At 52.7% G+C, this 18,573-nt stretch overlaps 1 protein-coding gene across 1 annotated transcript in view; it reads right to left on the minus strand.

The window, feature by feature from the left end:
• Positions 1–18,573, minus strand: part of macf1a (microtubule actin crosslinking factor 1a) — a 195,364-nt gene that overhangs the window by 110,444 nt on the left and 66,347 nt on the right. Inside the window, exons 3-6 of the mRNA XM_056420472.1 lie at positions 14,670–14,731; positions 11,962–12,051; positions 10,371–10,448; positions 9,801–9,893 (exon numbers count right to left, since the gene is read on the minus strand). Of these exons, the coding sequence (XP_056276447.1) occupies positions 9,801–9,893; positions 10,371–10,448; positions 11,962–12,051; positions 14,670–14,731 (323 nt within the window). The remainder of the gene's footprint in view (positions 1–9,800; positions 9,894–10,370; positions 10,449–11,961; positions 12,052–14,669; positions 14,732–18,573) is intronic.

The following is an 18,573-nucleotide window of genomic DNA, read 5'->3' on the forward strand; positions in this document are numbered from 1 at the left end:
GGTTCGATCCAGCGGGCTGCAGTTCGACAGAATTCCACCGGGGTCACGACCTTCGGTGTAAGCGTTAACGACCTTCAGCCAACTTACTGGAACCGTTGCTGTGAGTAATAAACACAAATGAGGATCAATTAATTAATTGGATTGACGGCTTTTACGAGGACGCCTTCCGCTTCTTCAAATCATGGGATTCAACGCGCTAGGCGGCTCCACCACACACACCTTTACTTCTGGACACGCCTCTTGGACTCTGAACATATTCTGGACTCTTCTCTTGGACTCTGAACATATTCTGGACTCTTCTCTTGGACTCTGAACATATTCTGGACTCTTCTCCAGGACTCTGAACATATTCTGGACTCTTCTCCAGGACTCTGAACATATTCTGGACTCTTCTCTTGGACTCTGAACATATTCTGGACTCTTCTCCAGGACTCTGAACATATTCTGGACTCTTCTCGTCTCTCTGAATGCATCCACCGCCGTGTTGCAGAGCCTCTAATCCTCCACCTGAATATTGATGCAGCGCTCCCACTGCGCCGCCGTCCCACCCCCCGCCTCCTGGCTGTGCCATTGGATAATTCATCATGTGTAAATATGAACCGCACGTGAAGGTGGAGCCCGTTCGTCTCGGAGCCTCCGACCGGAACAGAACTGTACCGTCCTCGTGGGGAGAACTGAGAACAGAGACGAGGTGGTTCTGTCTGTGTGGCCGTGAGCGGAGGTCAAACGCTCCTGAAGGGAGGCTCGAGTTTAGAATACGACAAGCTCAAATCCTAAATGACCAGACGCTTTGATGACCCGACATGTCCAGCAGCACAGAACACCACCAGAGCCACCGGATTAGAGGGAACCGGACCTGGACTTGACAGGTCACGGTGGAGGTGTGACGTCATGATTAACTTTATTTTGGTTATTCTGGGAGATCCTCGACGGTTGACTCGATGTGCACATGTTTGTGATGTTGCCATGGAGATTAATCGATAGCAGCTAGAGACAGATGTCTGTGCACGGGTGAGTAAACACTCGGGACGTGCAGCGCGTCTTGTGTTTCATACACACTACCGTTCAAAAGTTTGTTCTCCATGAAAACTCACTTTTATTTATCAAATTTATTACAAAATGAATATAAAATATAGTCAAGACTTTGACAAGGTTATAAATAATGATGTTTATTTAAATATTAATGTTGTTCTTGTGGCTCAAAGGAAGGCCAGTTTTATAGCTTCTCTCAGCAGCATAACTGTTTTCAGCTGCGCTCACATAAAAAGGGTTCTCAAGGGTTTTCTACCCCTCTGCTAGTCTTCTAAGGCGATAACACAATGTACCATTAGAACACTGGAGATGGGCCTCTACACACCTCTGGAGAGACTTCATTAAACACCAGAGAATAGTTATTTACCACTTTAACTATGTAGAGAGGGTATTTATGATTCATTTAATGTTATCTTCATTGAAGATAACAGAGCTTTACTTTGAAAAATAAGGACATTTCTAAGTGAGCGATAGTGTATACAGTTAGTTATTATCAGGTTCAAATCTTGCCATCCCTCATTTCTACATTTACAAAAAGTGGACTCAGAACCGGTTGCTAAATACTCTGTTTTAGTCAAAGTCAACTTGTATTGTCAGTAAATGACTTCACACACACACACTAGTTGACGGGCAAGTCTAGATGTGTACGTGAGTGAAAGGTGCACACACACACACAGACACACACACACACACACACACACACACACACACACACACACACACACACACACACACACACACACACACACGTGTGTGTTTGAGGTGGCAGCACAGACTCTAGCCACAGGCATCAATGGTGACCACACACACACACACACACACAGCCTCTTTGAAGTTTGTGGGGAGAGGAGGGAGAGCGAGGGATGGGGAGATGAAATAAAACAAGAGGGAGAATGGAAGATGAAGAAGAGAAGTAATCATTGTAGTGGGAGTTAAAACACAATCAAAGCCGGTCAGAGGGCCGGAGGACGAGCGGCCGATGGATGAGGGCGGTACGAGGGAGGGGCCCCGAGGCTCCACCAACCAGCCGCCTGGCTGATGATGCACACCTCAACCCCTTTCTCTCAGACACGGCTCACACACAGGCAGCTGCACTCTGACCGGAGCTCGTCCACACACACACTCCTCTCATGACACAGGACACACAACCCTCTGGAGGTCTGTGTGGGTCCACTGTGTCACTGTTTGTTTGCATGACTCAGCAGCTTCCAGCCTCGAGCCCCTGAAGCTGCCGGTGTTCCGTGAGGGCGACGCGAGAAGTCGTGACACAATGAACCCATGAAGACCAGAGCCGTCGGCTGCTGGAGCTGCAGCAGCTTCCAAGGTGAAGGGCAGAGAGAAGCTACCAGGGAGGAGAGAAGCTCTCTCTCTCCTCTCTGTCTCGCTCTCCCTGATCTGATCCCCCTCTACTTTCTACCACTAAAGAAACCTTTTTACGCACACAGTAATATTATGGGCTGTCGATGACATCATCTGAAGCCGCGGTGACCCTTCTCCCATACAAACAAACAGACGTACGCTGTGGGCGAGTGTCTGTGGTGTGAGACGAGCAAAGGAAGGAGGGGGAGGAGAGGACAGAAAGGAGGGAGGGAGGGAGAGGCGGTCTGGGCTACGCTGATTAGCCTCTGGGGACGGTGGCGGAAAGACTGGAGGGAGGCAGAGCGTCTTCTAAGAGCTGATAACAACAAACACACAATCACAGGAACGCAGACGACAACAATAACGACGACGAGGTCCTGCATGATGCAGCTGGTTTAGAGTGAACCACACACACGTTGTCTCTGCTATGGTTGAAGTCACGGAACGATGCAAAGAAGCAAATAAATTAACTTGTCTCTTTGCCTCCACAGATGAACATCCTGCAGTATTAATGTCTGTTCACCGCGGTCTAACTTGGTAATTCCTCACGTTTGAGAAGCTAGAACGACTGAAACAACTCAAGTGTTACCAGGAGGTTTTTTGCTGAGTCACATTGTTTCAGCCGGGGAGCCAAAGCTGTGAGCCGTGGTCCCGTCAGTGGAACCTCTGAATGAATCAACCGCCAGCTTCAAGACTAAAGAGGTGGAGGTGATGGAGGGCAGAAGGTGAAGTAAGGTGGAGGCAAACCTGCGGCAGATGTCTCACAGTCGGACTCTCCGCCATCAAGTCCAGCCTCTCCGACGAGCCGCCGGCCAGCCCCCCCCAGTCCGTCTGACTGGGGGTGGTGCCCGCCGTCTCCGGAGAGGTCAGCGGCAGGTCGCTGGCGTAGCCCGACTCCAGCAGAGAGGACGGCGCGTGCGCTCCGCCCGGCGGGTCCCAGCTGAAGCCCTCGGCGCCCCCGATCCACATCTGGCCCGCGGCCGTCGGGGACTCCGCCCCCGCGGACACCGCGTCCTCCTCCTCCCACAGCTGGACTTTGAGGACGCTCCCCGCGACCGGAGACGGGGCGAGGGGCTCGGCGCGCACCTCCACCTCGCCGTCGCCCCGCCACACCGGCGAGCCGTAGTCGCTGGGGTACACCGTCCGCACCACGCACAGCTTACCGTCCACCTCGCGGATGTGGACCACGCCCCTCCGCTCCGCCGCTCCCCCGCCCACCTCCCCGTCCCCCCTCTCCTCCCTCGCCTCGTCTTTCTCCTCCGTCTTCTGCCGGAGGACCCGAGGTTTCTCCAGGACCCCTTGGACCTTCTCCTTGACGCGACAGACCCGCCCTCCGCCCGGCGTGGCGCCGCCCGCCACCGAGGCCGCGCTGACCGGGCTGGCGGTCGTGGTTTGGCTGGGAATGCTGGAGACGTCCACGATGCCGCTGACGGAGTCCTCCTCCCCCGGGAGGCAGAAGACCCCTCTCCAGGCCGGGCTGCGCTTGGGGGACACTTCGAGAAACCTGGAGCTCCTCCCACTGGTGCTCAGGGAGCCGGGGGAGAGGGTGTTGCCGGGCAGTTTAGTGTTGGAATGAGTCAACTGGATATCAGGCACAGTGGGAAGAGTCCCAGCTCGGTTGCTCAAATCGGCCACGTCCACAACGGCCTTTGCCTTGCCCTCCTCTTCCTCCTCCTCCTCTTCCTCCCTTTCGTCCGTGCCATGGCGTCGCCGTCGCTCGTCCCGCGCCGCCTCTCCTCTCCTGGCCTTCTTGCCCTTCTTACGCCTGAAGCGCAGACGCTTCATTGAGGAGAAGGGGGCGGCTCCGGCGTGGTCGCCCTCCCGAGGAGGACTCACACAACCCATGGAGCTCCCCATGACTGGAGGACAGCGGCGTGCAGCAGAAGCAGGACGTTACTCCATCATTTGGGGCGCAGCGTTTATTCCACGTGTTCCAGAGCAAAAAGAGAGTAAGTGACGGACATCGCGCTCATTAATCTGACACCTGTGAGTCACGGGAAGGGAGGAGCGCCCATAGCTCCATCGTCCATGGCAACGTGAAGAGAGAGGCCGACGTGTCCGAGCCCGTCCTTCCTGAGCCGACGGGGATCCCGATGAGGACCTCTGGCCGGCCCCCCGGAGCCCCTGTTGTGTAACAGTGTGTGTAATAAGCGGGCGGCTGTTTATCCCCGAAGACCTGTGGTGTGCAGTCAAGGACGCGCGATGCTAGCAGAGTCGCACTCGGGAGGACACGTCAGTGAAATTAAGGTCAGGTGTGATACATCAGCGGGCTTCTGGCAGGTGTGAGGCGGGAAGACGAGTGTGGGAGAGAGAGGGGGGGGGTTCAGGGAGCCTGGTCTATCCGTCGTGGAGCCCCCCGCTTCACGGCAGCTGCATGTCCGTTCTCACTTCTCAAAGTCAGAGGTGACGGAGGAGAGAGGAGGTGACGGAGGACGCCGCCATCGTCCCGCTGCAGTTTCTCTGGGACTCCTCATAAGAGCTCCGCGGAGCCGCTCTCACGCACGAGTGGAGTCCCTCCCGCCTCCAGAGGTGTTGTTGCAGAGCGGGAGAGGCGTGGGATCCGTAAGGCGAGTCGGCCGCGCGGCGGGGACCGTGGGAATCCTACCCGGAGGGCGAGCGTCGGCGCTGACGGCGCCGCTATCCATCGTGGCGGCGAGCTCGGTGTCGGGTTCTGTGGGATCAGCGCAGTCAGCCGATGCCGAGAGGAGATTCAGCCGATACTGTGACAGCTTGTTAAATACTCAATCGGAGCCATTTGGCTTCCCGCCCGGTGCCTCTGCTCGTCGTCCGCCCGTTGAGGCTGCTCCTCTCGACGGACTGTTGTCGTCAGTGTATTGGGATCCAGAGCCAGGGGGGTTGGCGCGTCTCCGTCGGCAGGCCGGCTGTGGGTCTCGGCGCTGATCACCTGGAGCGGCCCCCGACCTGTGGAGTCACACTCACTGTAGTCCAGGGAACCCACCGAGGCTGCAGACAGACTCCTCCTCCTCCAGCTCCCCAGACAGCTTAGCATCCCATGCCTCTCCCCTGGTTACCAGTCTACATACACCCCCCCCCCCTCCTCACTGTTAGACTCTCAGAGTCGGCTGGGTGACCAATCACGAGCCTCCCGTGTCCCGCTGTCAGTCTGTTAGTTACTCAAGAAAGATTCCTCTTCATCAGGTGGTGCAGTGCGACGACGTAACAGCCCGACACAATCCACAGTTTGCGGGAGGTGGAGGGGTGAGAGACAACACCTCCACAGAGCGGTGGAGGGAGGGCTCTCGTTCTCTCCGGTGCCTTTCAGTCTCTTAATAACTCCTCACGTCCACCAGATCTAATTAGGAAGAGGAGAGGAGGACCGGTCCTCCGTCTGCTGAGCTCCTCTCAGATCCAGCTCAAAGTAGCAGAGCGACGGAGCCAAAAGGGACGCAGCGTCCAGTGAAGGGTCCTGGACCAGGGGAGTCCTTCAGACTGAAGAGAGCAGGAGAACCACACCGGGGGGCGGAAACGCAGGCGTCCTCCGACCGGCGGGGACCGATCCGACCGACACGCCGGACTCACAGCTGGCGCCGAGTGGTGGTCAGCTGTGAGAGCCCCTGAGTCTCGTCCTGCGGTGCACGAGGCCTGCCGATCCGAAGAGAGGGGGGGGGAGCCGGGAGCTCCGGTGACTGGTGGATCCGTCTCTCCCTCGCTTTTCGCTCCTCCGCTTTATCCCTCGCTCGCAGACGCCGGGCGGAGGGAGAGAGAAAAGCTTTTCATCCAACGGCTGCTGCAGCTTCACGCTCTCTTCTCACAATGCACCCCTCCCTGGCTGGCTCTGCTCGGCATATCAGCTTCCTCCTTACTCCTCTCTCTCTCTCTCTCTCTCTCTCCTTAGCTCTCTGCCTCTCTCTCTCTTGGCTGTTAGTGAGCAACTTCTATGACACACACACACGACCCAAAACCTTCCCGAATGACAGCGAGCAGGAGGCGGGCGAGTCTCTGCAACGTGAACCAGAAGGAGGCGGTTTCTCACTTCAATGGTTTCTCTCTCGCTCGTTTCCCAATCTCTCTCGTTCCGTCTCCATCTGTCCGTCAAGCTACAGGTTATGAATCGCTCTCGGGGGGGAAGAGGAGGGAGGGAGAATTTGAAAGGGACAGAAAAAAACAGCAGTGGATGGATGAAGACTGAAAGGATGAAGAGCTGGGGAGGGTGATGGGGGGATGAAGGGGAGGTGATGGGAGGGTGAGGGGGGGATGATGGGGAGGTGATGGGGGATGATGGGAGGTGATGGGGGTGATGGGGGATGATGGAGGTGATGGGGGATGATGGGGGAGGTGATGGGGAGGTGATGGGAGGTGATGGGGGATGATGGGAGGTGATGGGGGTGATGGGGATGAAGGGAGGTGATGGGGGATGATGGGGAGGTGATGGGGAGGTGATGGGGGGATGATGGGGAGGTGATGGGGGGATGATGGGGAGGTGATGGGGGATGATGGGGAGGTGATGGGAGGTGATGGGGGGATGATGGGGGGATGATGGGGGGATGAAGGGGAGGTGATGGGGGATGAAGGGGAGGTGATGGGGAGGTGATGGGGGGGTGATGGGGAGGTGATGGGAGGGTGATGGGGGGATGATGGGGAGGTGATGGGGGATGAAGGGAGGTGATGGGAGGTGATGGGGAGGTGATGGGGGATGATGGGGGATGATGGGGAGGTGATGGGGGATGATGGGAGGTGATGGGGGTGATGGGAGGTGATGGGGATGATGGGGAGGTGATGGGGGATGATGGGGAGGTGATGGGAGGTGATGGGAGGTGATGGGGATGATGGGAGGTGATGGGGGGATGATGGGGAGGTGATGGGGGGATGATGGGGAGGTGATGGGAGGGTGATGGGGAGGTGATGGGGGGATGATGGGAGGGTGATGGGGGGATGATGGGGAGGTGATGGGGGGGGTGCCCAAATCGTCTCTTCTATAAACGGATCCTTCTAAAATGATCATTAACCGATCGACTGACCGTTTAGATTATTAATAATCAGACCGTGACCCTTTTGCTATCATCCGCTATTTTCTTTGGACTGTTAATGGGATTTAAAAAAACGTTTTAGTGTGAAACGTTTTGGTCACGTTTGATTCTGACATGACGGATTGATCGGAAAACAATTCACGGGGGAATCAATAACGGCCAATAAAGATGAGCTGCAGCCCTAGTAGACATTGATCGGGTGCTGTAGAGTAAAGGTTGATCTCCAGGCCTCGCTCCCCGTCGAGCACATTAACGTGGAGAATGATCTCAGATGGACGGTATGGATGGAGCCCGAGAGCAACGGTCATCCATCTTCTCTCATTAACCGGAGGAGGACATCACACACACACAGATGGAGAAGGCCTGAGCCAATGGGAGGACAGCACTAATCAAGCCCCCGAGGCGTTCGACCTCTCACACGGAGGCTGCACGCCACCGAGAGCGCCGGAGACGCTCGGCGTGCTTTACATCCGACCCGGAGACATCCATCTCCTCGTGTTGACCCTCAGGAGTCAGTCTGCCCACGGTGGAGCCGTTAAGAGATCAAACACATGATGTCATCGTGGAGAGCCGTGACAAGTGAGACACGGTTGTGGTTATCTGGGTGGAAAAAGGGTTTTGCTAGAATAATCCAAGACTTGTCAGGTGAAGAGCTCCACTGTGTCCATAACACTGAAGATTGACCCCACACTAACTATCTCACATTTAATAAACCAGATCACAAAGCGTCACACACACACACACACACACACACGCCTGCAGTCAGAACAACTCCAAACATCTAGAGATGAGCAGTGACGTGCAGCTGGCTGAGCCAATCACAGGCAGACACAGTGCAACAGGAGCGAGGGCCCGGGGTCATCTTTAACACCGAGCTAGCTGGCGCCCCCTATTGGCCTGACTGAGTTACTGCAGCCACGTTTAGATTGAGGGCAGTGGGATCAGTGTTGCCACGTGATAAATATATAATAATATGTAAACGCATTAAAGATATTTACCAAAACATCTCACTATTGTGTCGTAGAAGCTAAAAATATATATATATTTTTTTAACTTTAAAGCTCATCGAGAGCCTCCCTATGATCAAGAGCTGGAGGCTTGTTTCCAGGATCAACTTCTTCTTCCTCCTCCTCCTCCTCCTCTCATCATCATCAGAACAAAGCGGCCCGATAGGGATAATGTGGACATTACAGATCTCTATTTGGGTCACGTATCTGGACTCTGCAGAGGATCAACGTCCTGCAGCTTCCTGCTGGAACAGGAAACAGCTGAGATGGTGGTGTTCAGCATGCACCACAAACACCTCATCTCACTGCCACTCGTAATATCACTATGAGCCAAAGAAAACTGCATTTCATTTATTATATAATCATATATATATATATAGACCACCATTATGCCTTTACAGTAACAATGGAGTCTCCACACTGCAGGGAGGCTGGAGTCTCTGCAGCTCTCAGTCGTCACCAAGAACCCGTTGGACTCTGGGAAACAGAGTATTTGCTGCTCTGCGGGCCGATTCCTATCGATGTGCGTATGTTTGTGTATTTCTATACCTCCCCGGCCCTGTGCATCCTTTACACCCCGCCCCTCCCCCCCCCCCCTCACTCCTCCTGCACCACTTCTTCCCTCCCCCTGTAACGCGATGTTCTGCAGAGTCATGCCCGGCGAAACGGTTTCCGGGGGTGTCACGCTCTACTGTTTCCACGGCAACCAGCTGGTACGCGTCACCTTGCCGAGGGTCACGTTGCAGCACAACCTAGTGGTCGCTCACTGCAACTGCAACTAGTCCGCCCACCTCTCTGTTATCAACAGGACGAATAAATAAATAAAAGGCCTGGGACCCGGTGGGAATGATGTCAACCCGTCCGGAGGGAATATTGACGCAGGGACATCGGGAACCGGACAGAACACACACATCGGAATGTGGAGCGGAAACACAACCGACCCAGAGACGACGACCGAAAAGTATTTTTTACCTGCAATGTCTGTTTGTTGTTGTCTGAATCCTCTCAGACCGGTTGTGACTTGCTTTACTGTGAGACTCACCACCAGCTTGTGATCATACGATTATCAAAAATTAACAAACAAAAAGTCCTCTGTATATTAAGAGCAACGACCAACCGGCGCCCTTGTGACGCTTCAGAGGACGAGCTCAGAATAAATCTCACACACACACACACACACACACACCCCCCTCTCTCTCAGAGACATCAGTTCTTGTCCTCCAGAGCAACATCAACAGACCCGGCTTCCTCTCAGTTACACGCTGCTGTACTTATGCAACAGACACGCACACAGCTGAGCTCATCCCAACATCTGCGTGACAACAGCAGCAATGATATCCTCATGGGGGGCACGTAGTGTTGGTTGGAGGCGGAGCAGAAACGAGTCGTCGCCCTCGGGTTTTATAAAACTCACCTGGAAGTGGAGGATGATGGTCCAGATGAGACCCAGCGTCAGCTTGGGGTTCCCGTCGGTGATGTCATCGTTCCGGATGTTCACAAGTTTGACCTGAAAACAGGAAAACAGAATTCTTTAGGACTCAAAATGATAAAGCCTTCATAGAAACTTTATTTTCTACATGGGGGACGAAAGGTTCTCTCCGCTCCACCCGTCATGCGCATTAAGTTTTGGGGCTCTGGCTAAGATAAGCCAAGCTTTATAATTAGACCTGCAGTGAAGGGAAAGGGTCAGCCCTCCACCGCCGTGGTGGAGAGATGGAGACGCCGGAGTGATGGAGGAAGAGGAGATTGAAGAGTGGACAAAGAGATGAATGTGTGATAGCGAGAGAGGGAGCAATGAGAGATGCTTTGTGAGAGAGTGAAACACGTTGTCACCAGCAGAATGAACGCTTTACCATCACCAGCTTAGGACAATGTTGCTGCCCTAACAGACCAGTGGAAGGAGAACATGTGTGACCGTGTGTGTGTGTGTGTGTGTGTGTGTGTGTGTGTGTGTGTGTGTGTGTGTGTGTGTGTGCGTGCGTACCTGTCTCTGTTTGAGGAAGTCCAGCGCTATCTGGACATTCTGCAGGCGATGGAATCTCATGCGTCCCTTTTCTCTGGGCTGCAAGAGAAGAGGAGGAGGGCGTGATGAGGACTCAGTGACGAAGATGAACCCGTGTTGGTGTTTCTTTCATGAGGCAGAAGCAGGAGGCGGCCGGGAGAGCAGTGACGTGAAGACAGTCGGGCGGTTGTGTTGACATGAGATGGTCCTCTAGGGGGCGCTGTCTTCAACAGGAGCTGTTCAAGACATGCAGCGCCATGCGGGCTCAGGATGGAACGACCAGAACTAAAGAGCAGAACTTCTTTAATCAACTCAAACAGACTGCTTCGGTTTAGAGGGAGAGAGAAAGAAAACCACACACACACACACACACACACACACACTCAGTACATGAGTGCTGGATGCAGATGAGGTTCACACGGTGCTGGCAGAAAGAAGGAACACTCAGGTTAGTCTCTCAACACCGACATCACTACCTGAACCTAGAATTCACTTCTTTATCACCAAAGCACAAACAAAGTTAGATGTGTCTGTCTGCACAACTCTGTCTGTCTGTCTGTCTGTCTGTCCAACCGTATGTCTGTCTTACTGTCTTTTCTTGCAACCTTCTGTCTCTGTGTCTGTCCCTCTGTCATTAAGCCCTCACAGTGTGTGTGTGATGACGCTGTCCCTCAGCAGAAATGACAGCCTACTCGTGTGTGTGTGATGTCACACAGTGTGATGTCACACAGTGTGATGTCAGTGACATCACGACCTCATGTGGGGTCGTGTGCAGCCCAGTGTGCTGGTCAGAAATCAGTGGCACAGCACTCGCATGCAGCCTCACAGCGCCACCTATTGGGGGCGGAGGGTGAAGCTGAGAGGTCAGGAGTGAGAGAACGAGCGGTGGATGGGGGAGAGAGAGGGTTTCATTCCAACGTACTCCCTGAGCTCCTTGCTCCTCCTCCTCCTCATCATCATCCCCTCGGAGCAAGATGAGGGGGGGGGCCCGCGAGGCGTACGCCCTTTTCAATGAGGGGCCGCTCTTCTGTTGCTATGGTAACAGAAGGGGGTGGGGAGGTATATAGAACAGACGGAAGAGGAAGAGTGACATAAAGAGGACAGAATGAACAAAAAGGGATCAAAGAACCACAGTCACGTTAACCCACTGTCCATGAAGGGGACACGTGTGTGTGTGTGTGTGTGTGTGTGTGTGTGTGTGTGTGTGTGTGTGTGTACATCAGCAGACCAGCGGCAGCAGTCGGACTCTGGTAGTCCACCGGCCCGTACGGGTCTGTTTATCACATGACATCACCACACCGAGCAAAGCCAGGCCACCGGGGATCAAACCACCGGTTAGCTCTACTCTGGAAGGAATGGTGCGAGAGAGAGAGAGAGAGAGAGAGAGAGAGAGAAAGAAAGGAGAGAGAGAGAGACAGAGAGGAGAGAGAGACAGAGCGAGAGAGAGAGCAAGAGCGAGAGACAGAGACAGAGAGCGAGAGCGAGAGCGAGAGACAGAGAGGAGAGAGACAGAGAGAGAGAGAGACAGAGAGGAGAGAGACAGACAGAGAGAGAGAGAGACAACAATCCATACCAGGGTGACTCCAGAGAGGACTTCCAGCAAGGAGATCAGGTTGTGTCCGTCCCTCAGATCCTCGTACAGGTCTGTGATGTGCTTCCTCACCTGAGCAAGGAGTTAGGAAAGAGGGAGTGGGTAAGGTGAGAAGAAATGAAGGGAGGACAATCAGAAAGATAAAGTCAATTACACAGTAAAATCATCACTCTGTTGACATGGCGATTGGCCCCGCAGCTGACGAGGGCCACCGGAGACGAGGCGTCAGCTGTGGCCTCTCGTCTCTGTTGCCATGACAGCGCCTACACAATGAGTGGGCCAGGGCTGGGGGGGGGGGGCTGCCGGTGATAAAGCAGCCTGATCAGCATCATGAAGGCTTTGTTAAAGGTGGTCCCCTCAGTGAGACGGACAGCAGCGTGTCGTACGTTGTATGTGAAATAAAGGACTTTGTATTGAAATGTATAACTTATATTCATTGTTTTGTTGAGTTTGTAAATAACCCAAAGTGTCTCAACAGTGCAGACTACTGAACGGGGCTACCGGGGGACAGATGGAAAAAAACCCACGAATGGCTACAAAGAAACATAAAATGACCAGAAGAAAGACAAAAAAAGACCCAAAAATAAGAATATGATGCAATACTGAGGCTGTGAGTGATGAGGGAACAAGAGGTCAGGAGAAACCTTCAGAGCACAGAGAGCAGTGTGCCGTGTGGTGGATGTGAGAACTGCAGCTGTGAGCCGTGTGAGTCAGTCAGAACAAACTGAGGCTCATATGGACCATGTATATATATTAGGGCTGTCAGCGTTAACGCGTTAATCTATGCGATGAATTTGGCCGCGTTAACGCACTAAAATATTTTAACGCAATTAACGCAACTTTGTTTACTTCCGGTGTTCGTTGAAGTTTTTACACTCAAACCGAGTGTCAAACCGCGGCAGTACGGTTTAACACTGTTTCCGTTTTTAAAACAATTACTTCTCCGCGAAAATAAGGAGCAGAAATCAGTTTAACTCGTGGATGAATCAGTCGGGTTTCCTCCTGCTCCTCCTTCCTCCCGTCTCCCCCTCTGATACACAGAGGAACGGAGGGGCGACGTGTCGGGGGACGCGGCGCGGAAAGAACTCGTCACACGAAACCTTCAACATGATTGGTCAATCCGTTTGTCTGTCAACATTTTGGGGAAAAAACAACCAATGAACACTCAGTAAATCACAAGGACCTCCCACCTCACAGATGAGGCTGTCAGTCAGAGAGCAGAGAACACGGCACCAGGACAACTGAGCCTCATTGAATGAGTCTGTGAAGTTGTTTCTTTTTATTGATGCAACCATCGTCTCCACCACGGAGGAGACAAAAAGACGAGCATTTTGTAGAATCTGTATTCCAGCCAACGTTTTTAAATGTTTGCGCGCCACTTGGCCGCTGGACATGACATGAGGTATCACAATATGTTTGACCTATAGGGGTCAAGGACATATGACCACATACCCTCATGAGTATCTATTCATCATATCAATTAGATGCTCTTTGGACTCGTTTCTATCCACTTATTCTGAAAGAGTTGAGATCACTATTTCAGATCTCATTGGATGATGCATTCCAGCAGGAACATTTAAAGAAACATAAATCTGATCGATTGGGGTGATGAGGCACTTCAATCAGATGTATTTGTGCCGAGTTCACACCAAAAGCGTTGAGTGGATTCCATGAAAGACAATGCACCGACGAGATGAGAATAAAGCAGATTTTCATCCAGTCATCCAGACGTAGAGGTGAAAGTCACCGAGCTGTGTGACTTTCACACAGCTCATCTATAGATGACATCACCCGTTAGATGTTCAGGCGTTTGTGGGGCGTCCTCAACAAGTATGAAGCAGAACTGGGTGGTTAGTTTCTTTATGTGGGATGAAGGAATGATAAATTCCGTTTCACGGAGATAGCTCCACCCCTCCACAAACGCAAATGATGAATGCCCACAAACCACAAATCATCTCCTGCTCCTGAGATCTGGATCAGATCCTTGTGATTGATTGTCAGGTTCAACTATCCTGATTACTGAAGTCTGGTTCAACTATCCTGATTACTGAAGTCTGGTTCAACTATCCTGATTACTGAAGTCTGGATCAACTATCCTGATTACTGAAGTCTGGTTCAACTATCCTGATTACTGAAGTCTGGTTCAACTATCCTGATTACTGAAGTCTGGTTCAACTATCCTGATTACTGAAGTCTGGATCAACTATCCTGATTACTTAAGTCTGGATCAACTATCCTGATTACTGAAGTATAGTTCAACTACCCTGTTTACTGAAGTCTGGATCAACTATCCTGATTATTGAAGTCTGGTTCAACTATCCTGATTACTGAAGTCTGGATCAACTATCCTGATTACTGAGGTCTGGTTCAACTATCCTGATTACTGAAGTCTGGTTGGAATTAACGAGATTTTTTGGCGGGCATATCAGCCTTTGGGAAACCGAGATAGCCTGACTTTAATCATCTGGGTAATTTAAGATGGATAATAGGAGATTTGATTGACTTACTCAAACCTCGTATGAGAAACAGGGCCAGGTCATGGTTTAGAACATGTATGTGAAATAATACTGTCTTATCAGTCAACTTGACTTTTAGACACAAATGGAGGATTATGTGATAAAATGGAGACTCATCTAGTTGAACATGAGTTTAACCTGCGATGATGAAGTGTTAGACGTCACGCTGCGTACCTTGATGAGATGCTTGTTGACCCACTTGGTGAAGGTTTTCTTCTGCACCCGGTCTCGCTCATCTGGGGAACAAGAAGCACAGAGAGAGGACGTTAATAACCCAGCATGGCTGCTGATCACTCCACTGAGTTATGTAGGTGTCACTTTCTCTCAAACACACACACATGAGGAAGACTGTGTTCTTCACAGTTGCATCATCATCTTCAGCGGCGGTGAAAAAGACAAACACTCCAAAGGTTCTCTGAGTTCTTGGGCTCAAAGTCCTGTTGTTAAGCTCCTCGGTGTCTACAAACGTGAGCACTCGTGAGGTGTCGAGCAGCCATCTGCGCTGTGATTCAATTAGGTGACATCACCCGGTGTAAGCCAATCAATCACGTCTCCATGTTGTTTACGTGTGGAGCTCCTCCGTTGCCCATCTTCAGCTTCAATGTTTCTGCTCCCACTGGAGTGTGACCTCCAGCCGGCGTTCTCCAGAGGCCAGAGGAGTGATGCGGCAGGCCAGGAATAGAGCCTGATGCTGGGCCACGGCTGTGTTATCTCCCCCCCCCACACACACACACACCTCCTCATCCTCCACACCAGCAACACTCTCTTTCTGCTCGTATCAGTCCGTCTGGGAGGAAACACAGACCGGCTCTCGTTTTCCCGCCACTCTGGTGATGCTCAACTTCCTGCCGAGAGGGTTCAACTTCCTTTCTGGAGATGTTGCGAAAACAGCACGTAAAAAAAAAAGAAGCGCAATGTGGAATGTGCAATGTGCAGTGACTCCTTTAAAGACACACACACACACACACACACACACAATGTGACACAGTTTACACAAAGGGCAAGCTCTCCAAATAACACACATTTCAACACTCTTGCTAAATAGTCTCACGACTGCAACACGACTTGTTTCCTGAAACCTGCCAGGGTAGCTGAGCGAGTTAGCCCAGAGGCAGCACTCCGGCCTTTGCATGTCATTAGGTCTCCGTCACACACAACGGTTCCCTTAGGTGTGCTCATGGCTCAAAACTCCAGGACCGTAAGACGCGAGAAGTGTCGAGGGGTGCGAGTGACAGCCGCGGGCCGGCGCCGGCTCATCTACAATGGAGGGCGTTGTTAAGATGCACACACACACACACACACACACAGCACCAAACCATCCACCCTGTCTACACACAACAGAACACACACTTTGCCCCGACACCCACAATGATTGATAGAGACCACATCACGTCACAAAGAGGAACTGTTCCAACACACACAGAGAAACACGTGCTGCACACCGCCCGCATGTAAACACCGGCTGTACGCGCACACACACACACACACAGACCTGCACAGCACATGAGCGAGTACAGGTGAGCGTTAAGCTGCCGGTCGTCCCTGCAGTGCGTCCACATCGTCCTCCGGTCACGGCTTCATTCGGCCGGTGAGAATAATCCCTCTGGCGAGAGTCGTGTCTTTATAGCGGCGGGAACGTGTTTGGCAGCAGCGCTGAGAGCGGCAGGTACAGAGAGGCTCTTCCTCTCGTCTCCGTGGTTCACACGCTCAAAGCCTCCCGGCCATGCCAGCCTCTCCTCCGTGTCCCCCACCGGCGGCCAGCTGCTCTCACACGTGTGTGTCAGAGTCAGCAGGAGGCTCCGCCCCCCCACGCATTCTGAGCCAGGAAAAGGACCTCCCCTCCCCTCCCTCGCCTCACTGCTACTTCTTCACCGGCCAGCGGCACTCTGCGCGCTCAGTAGGCGGCTCTGCAGAGCTGCAGGAGGTGCAGGAGGTGCTCGCTCTGTTTGGGTTTTTTTAAGGTCTCAGACTAATCCACCAGGGCTGATGTAATCCTCGTTTGAGTCCACATAAAAACCCTCCTATACGGATAAGCCTGGCCTTCTAGAGCAATGCGCTGCTCGTCATGCTCAGGCCGACAGATGCCAGACGCCGCAGCTCCCCGGTGCCTCCGTGTCCTTGCCTCGCCTCATGCTCCCTTTCACACGTTTCCTTTCCTTAAGAGGCCACCGCATACAGCTCGGCCATCCTTCCGTTAAAAAAAACAATCCAGAGGCAGAGAGACTCAGGCTGAGAAGGACTTTAGTCTCATCCAGAGAGAGAGGGGAGAGAGAAAGGAGAGAGAGATGGAGAGAGAGAGAGGCCTGACGGATTCGTGACGTTGTATAATTAAATAACGAAGTCGCTCATCTCATTAGTGCACGTGTCTCGGGGTTGTGCATGGCAGAGATGGCCGATGACGTAATGACGAGCAGTTCTGGCCCGCCCAGACGTGTGTGTGTGTGTGTGTGTGTGCTCCTCGGGCAGCCACAATGAGCCGGAGACGAGAGGAATATCTCTCCGCCTGGCGCTGAACACAAACCGTCCAATCAGGACGAGGCCAGCACACAGCCTCAGCTGAAGATGTCCCTTCTCCCTCGTGTTCATCGCAGCGTCTCAAAATAGCTCCTGGAGAGACGAGCGCCGACGCAGTTTACACATAAATTCTGCTCCGTCATGTTTGGCTTTTTCTACTCTTTCTTTTAAAAAGAGAAATAAACGGAGGTGGGGAAGGCTCTCTCTCTCCCTCTCTCTCTCCATCTCTAAACGGGGCCATCCATGGAAAAAATACAACAGAAGAAGCTTACGCCTCTAATACCAACGCAGAGCGCCGCTTATCTCTCTACTTCCCCCACTATGGCTCTAACCCCCCCGGTGTCCCAGCTCTCTCCTCTTGTGATTGGATCGTGGGAGGGACGTCCCCGAGTGTTCCTCAAGTCGTTTCCCTTTCTCTCTTTCAGTTTCTCAGCTCCCAGGATTTATTTATCCTCCTCTTCCTCCTCCTCCTCTCTGGTGACACTCACAGGCTGGCAGCAGCAGCCTCCATCCCTCCTTTTTCACTTAATCCCTCCTTTTTCACTTCATTGTTTTCAGATTCTCGCCCTCTGAGCGGTGGAAGCAGAATGTTTGTGGAGCAGCAGCAGGTCAGAGCTCGAGGCCAGCCGACAGGAAGTTGTTCTCCAGTATTCAGTCAGAATCTTCTGCTCGGTGGCCATGATGCTCACCAGCTCAGGGTCACATGTGCCCTCCTGTGGCCACAAAGGAGATAACTCCTAAAGATCAAAACCCGCCAGACACAAGGAGGTGATGAGCACCGGGCTTCTTCATGCAGAACCCCCCAAAGGGACACGAGACAGGAGCAGGAAAGTCGTCATGTCGCTGGCCGCAGAGTGACATCAGTTTAATAACTTACAGGTTGTTTTGATCACAATGACAAACCTTTCACAAATAAAGATTCTTCTGGTATTTAGTCAAGAAACCATCAGCGAGGAGATCGGTTATTGTATTTTTACATGGATATTTTCATATGCTCGTCATCGGTGCCACCGGGGTGGATTCTGGCAAAGTCAGACAGAATCCAGAGGGGCCCCCAGCAGAGACCGGCCCCCAGCAGACAGACCCAGACGCCACGCTGCAGGAGCACCGGGCCGTACTGCTGGGCCTCGAGGAAAGGGAGGCCCGGGGAGAACCAGAACCAGGACTGGGCGGGGCAGACTGTCAGACCCCTGACAGTTAAACGAGAAGGTGAACCCATTTGTTCTGGTGCTCGGAAACACTTCCACTTGTATCCACAGGGGGCGCCAAAACAATCACTGCCGAATAAACGTTTGTGGGAGTATCTTTGCAGCGAGGAGCAGCGACCTCAAAGAACCACCGGGAGTTCTCTGGAGCAGAGGTCCCCAACCTTTTTTGAGCCACGGACCGGTTCCGTGTCATAAATTATTTTCACGGACCGGCAATATAAATGACGTAATAAATATGACGTCATACAATTATACGAAGGGCATAAAGTGCCAAAACTACAACTCATCATTACGCCGAATGAGTGTGAGCCGTGCGCTTGTTTACCTGCAACGAGCCGCTGATGGAGACGGCGACA

Source organism: Pseudoliparis swirei, chromosome 1 (assembly GCF_029220125.1).
Source record: "Pseudoliparis swirei isolate HS2019 ecotype Mariana Trench chromosome 1, NWPU_hadal_v1, whole genome shotgun sequence".
Classification (NCBI taxonomy): Eukaryota; Metazoa; Chordata; class Actinopteri; order Perciformes; family Liparidae; genus Pseudoliparis; species Pseudoliparis swirei.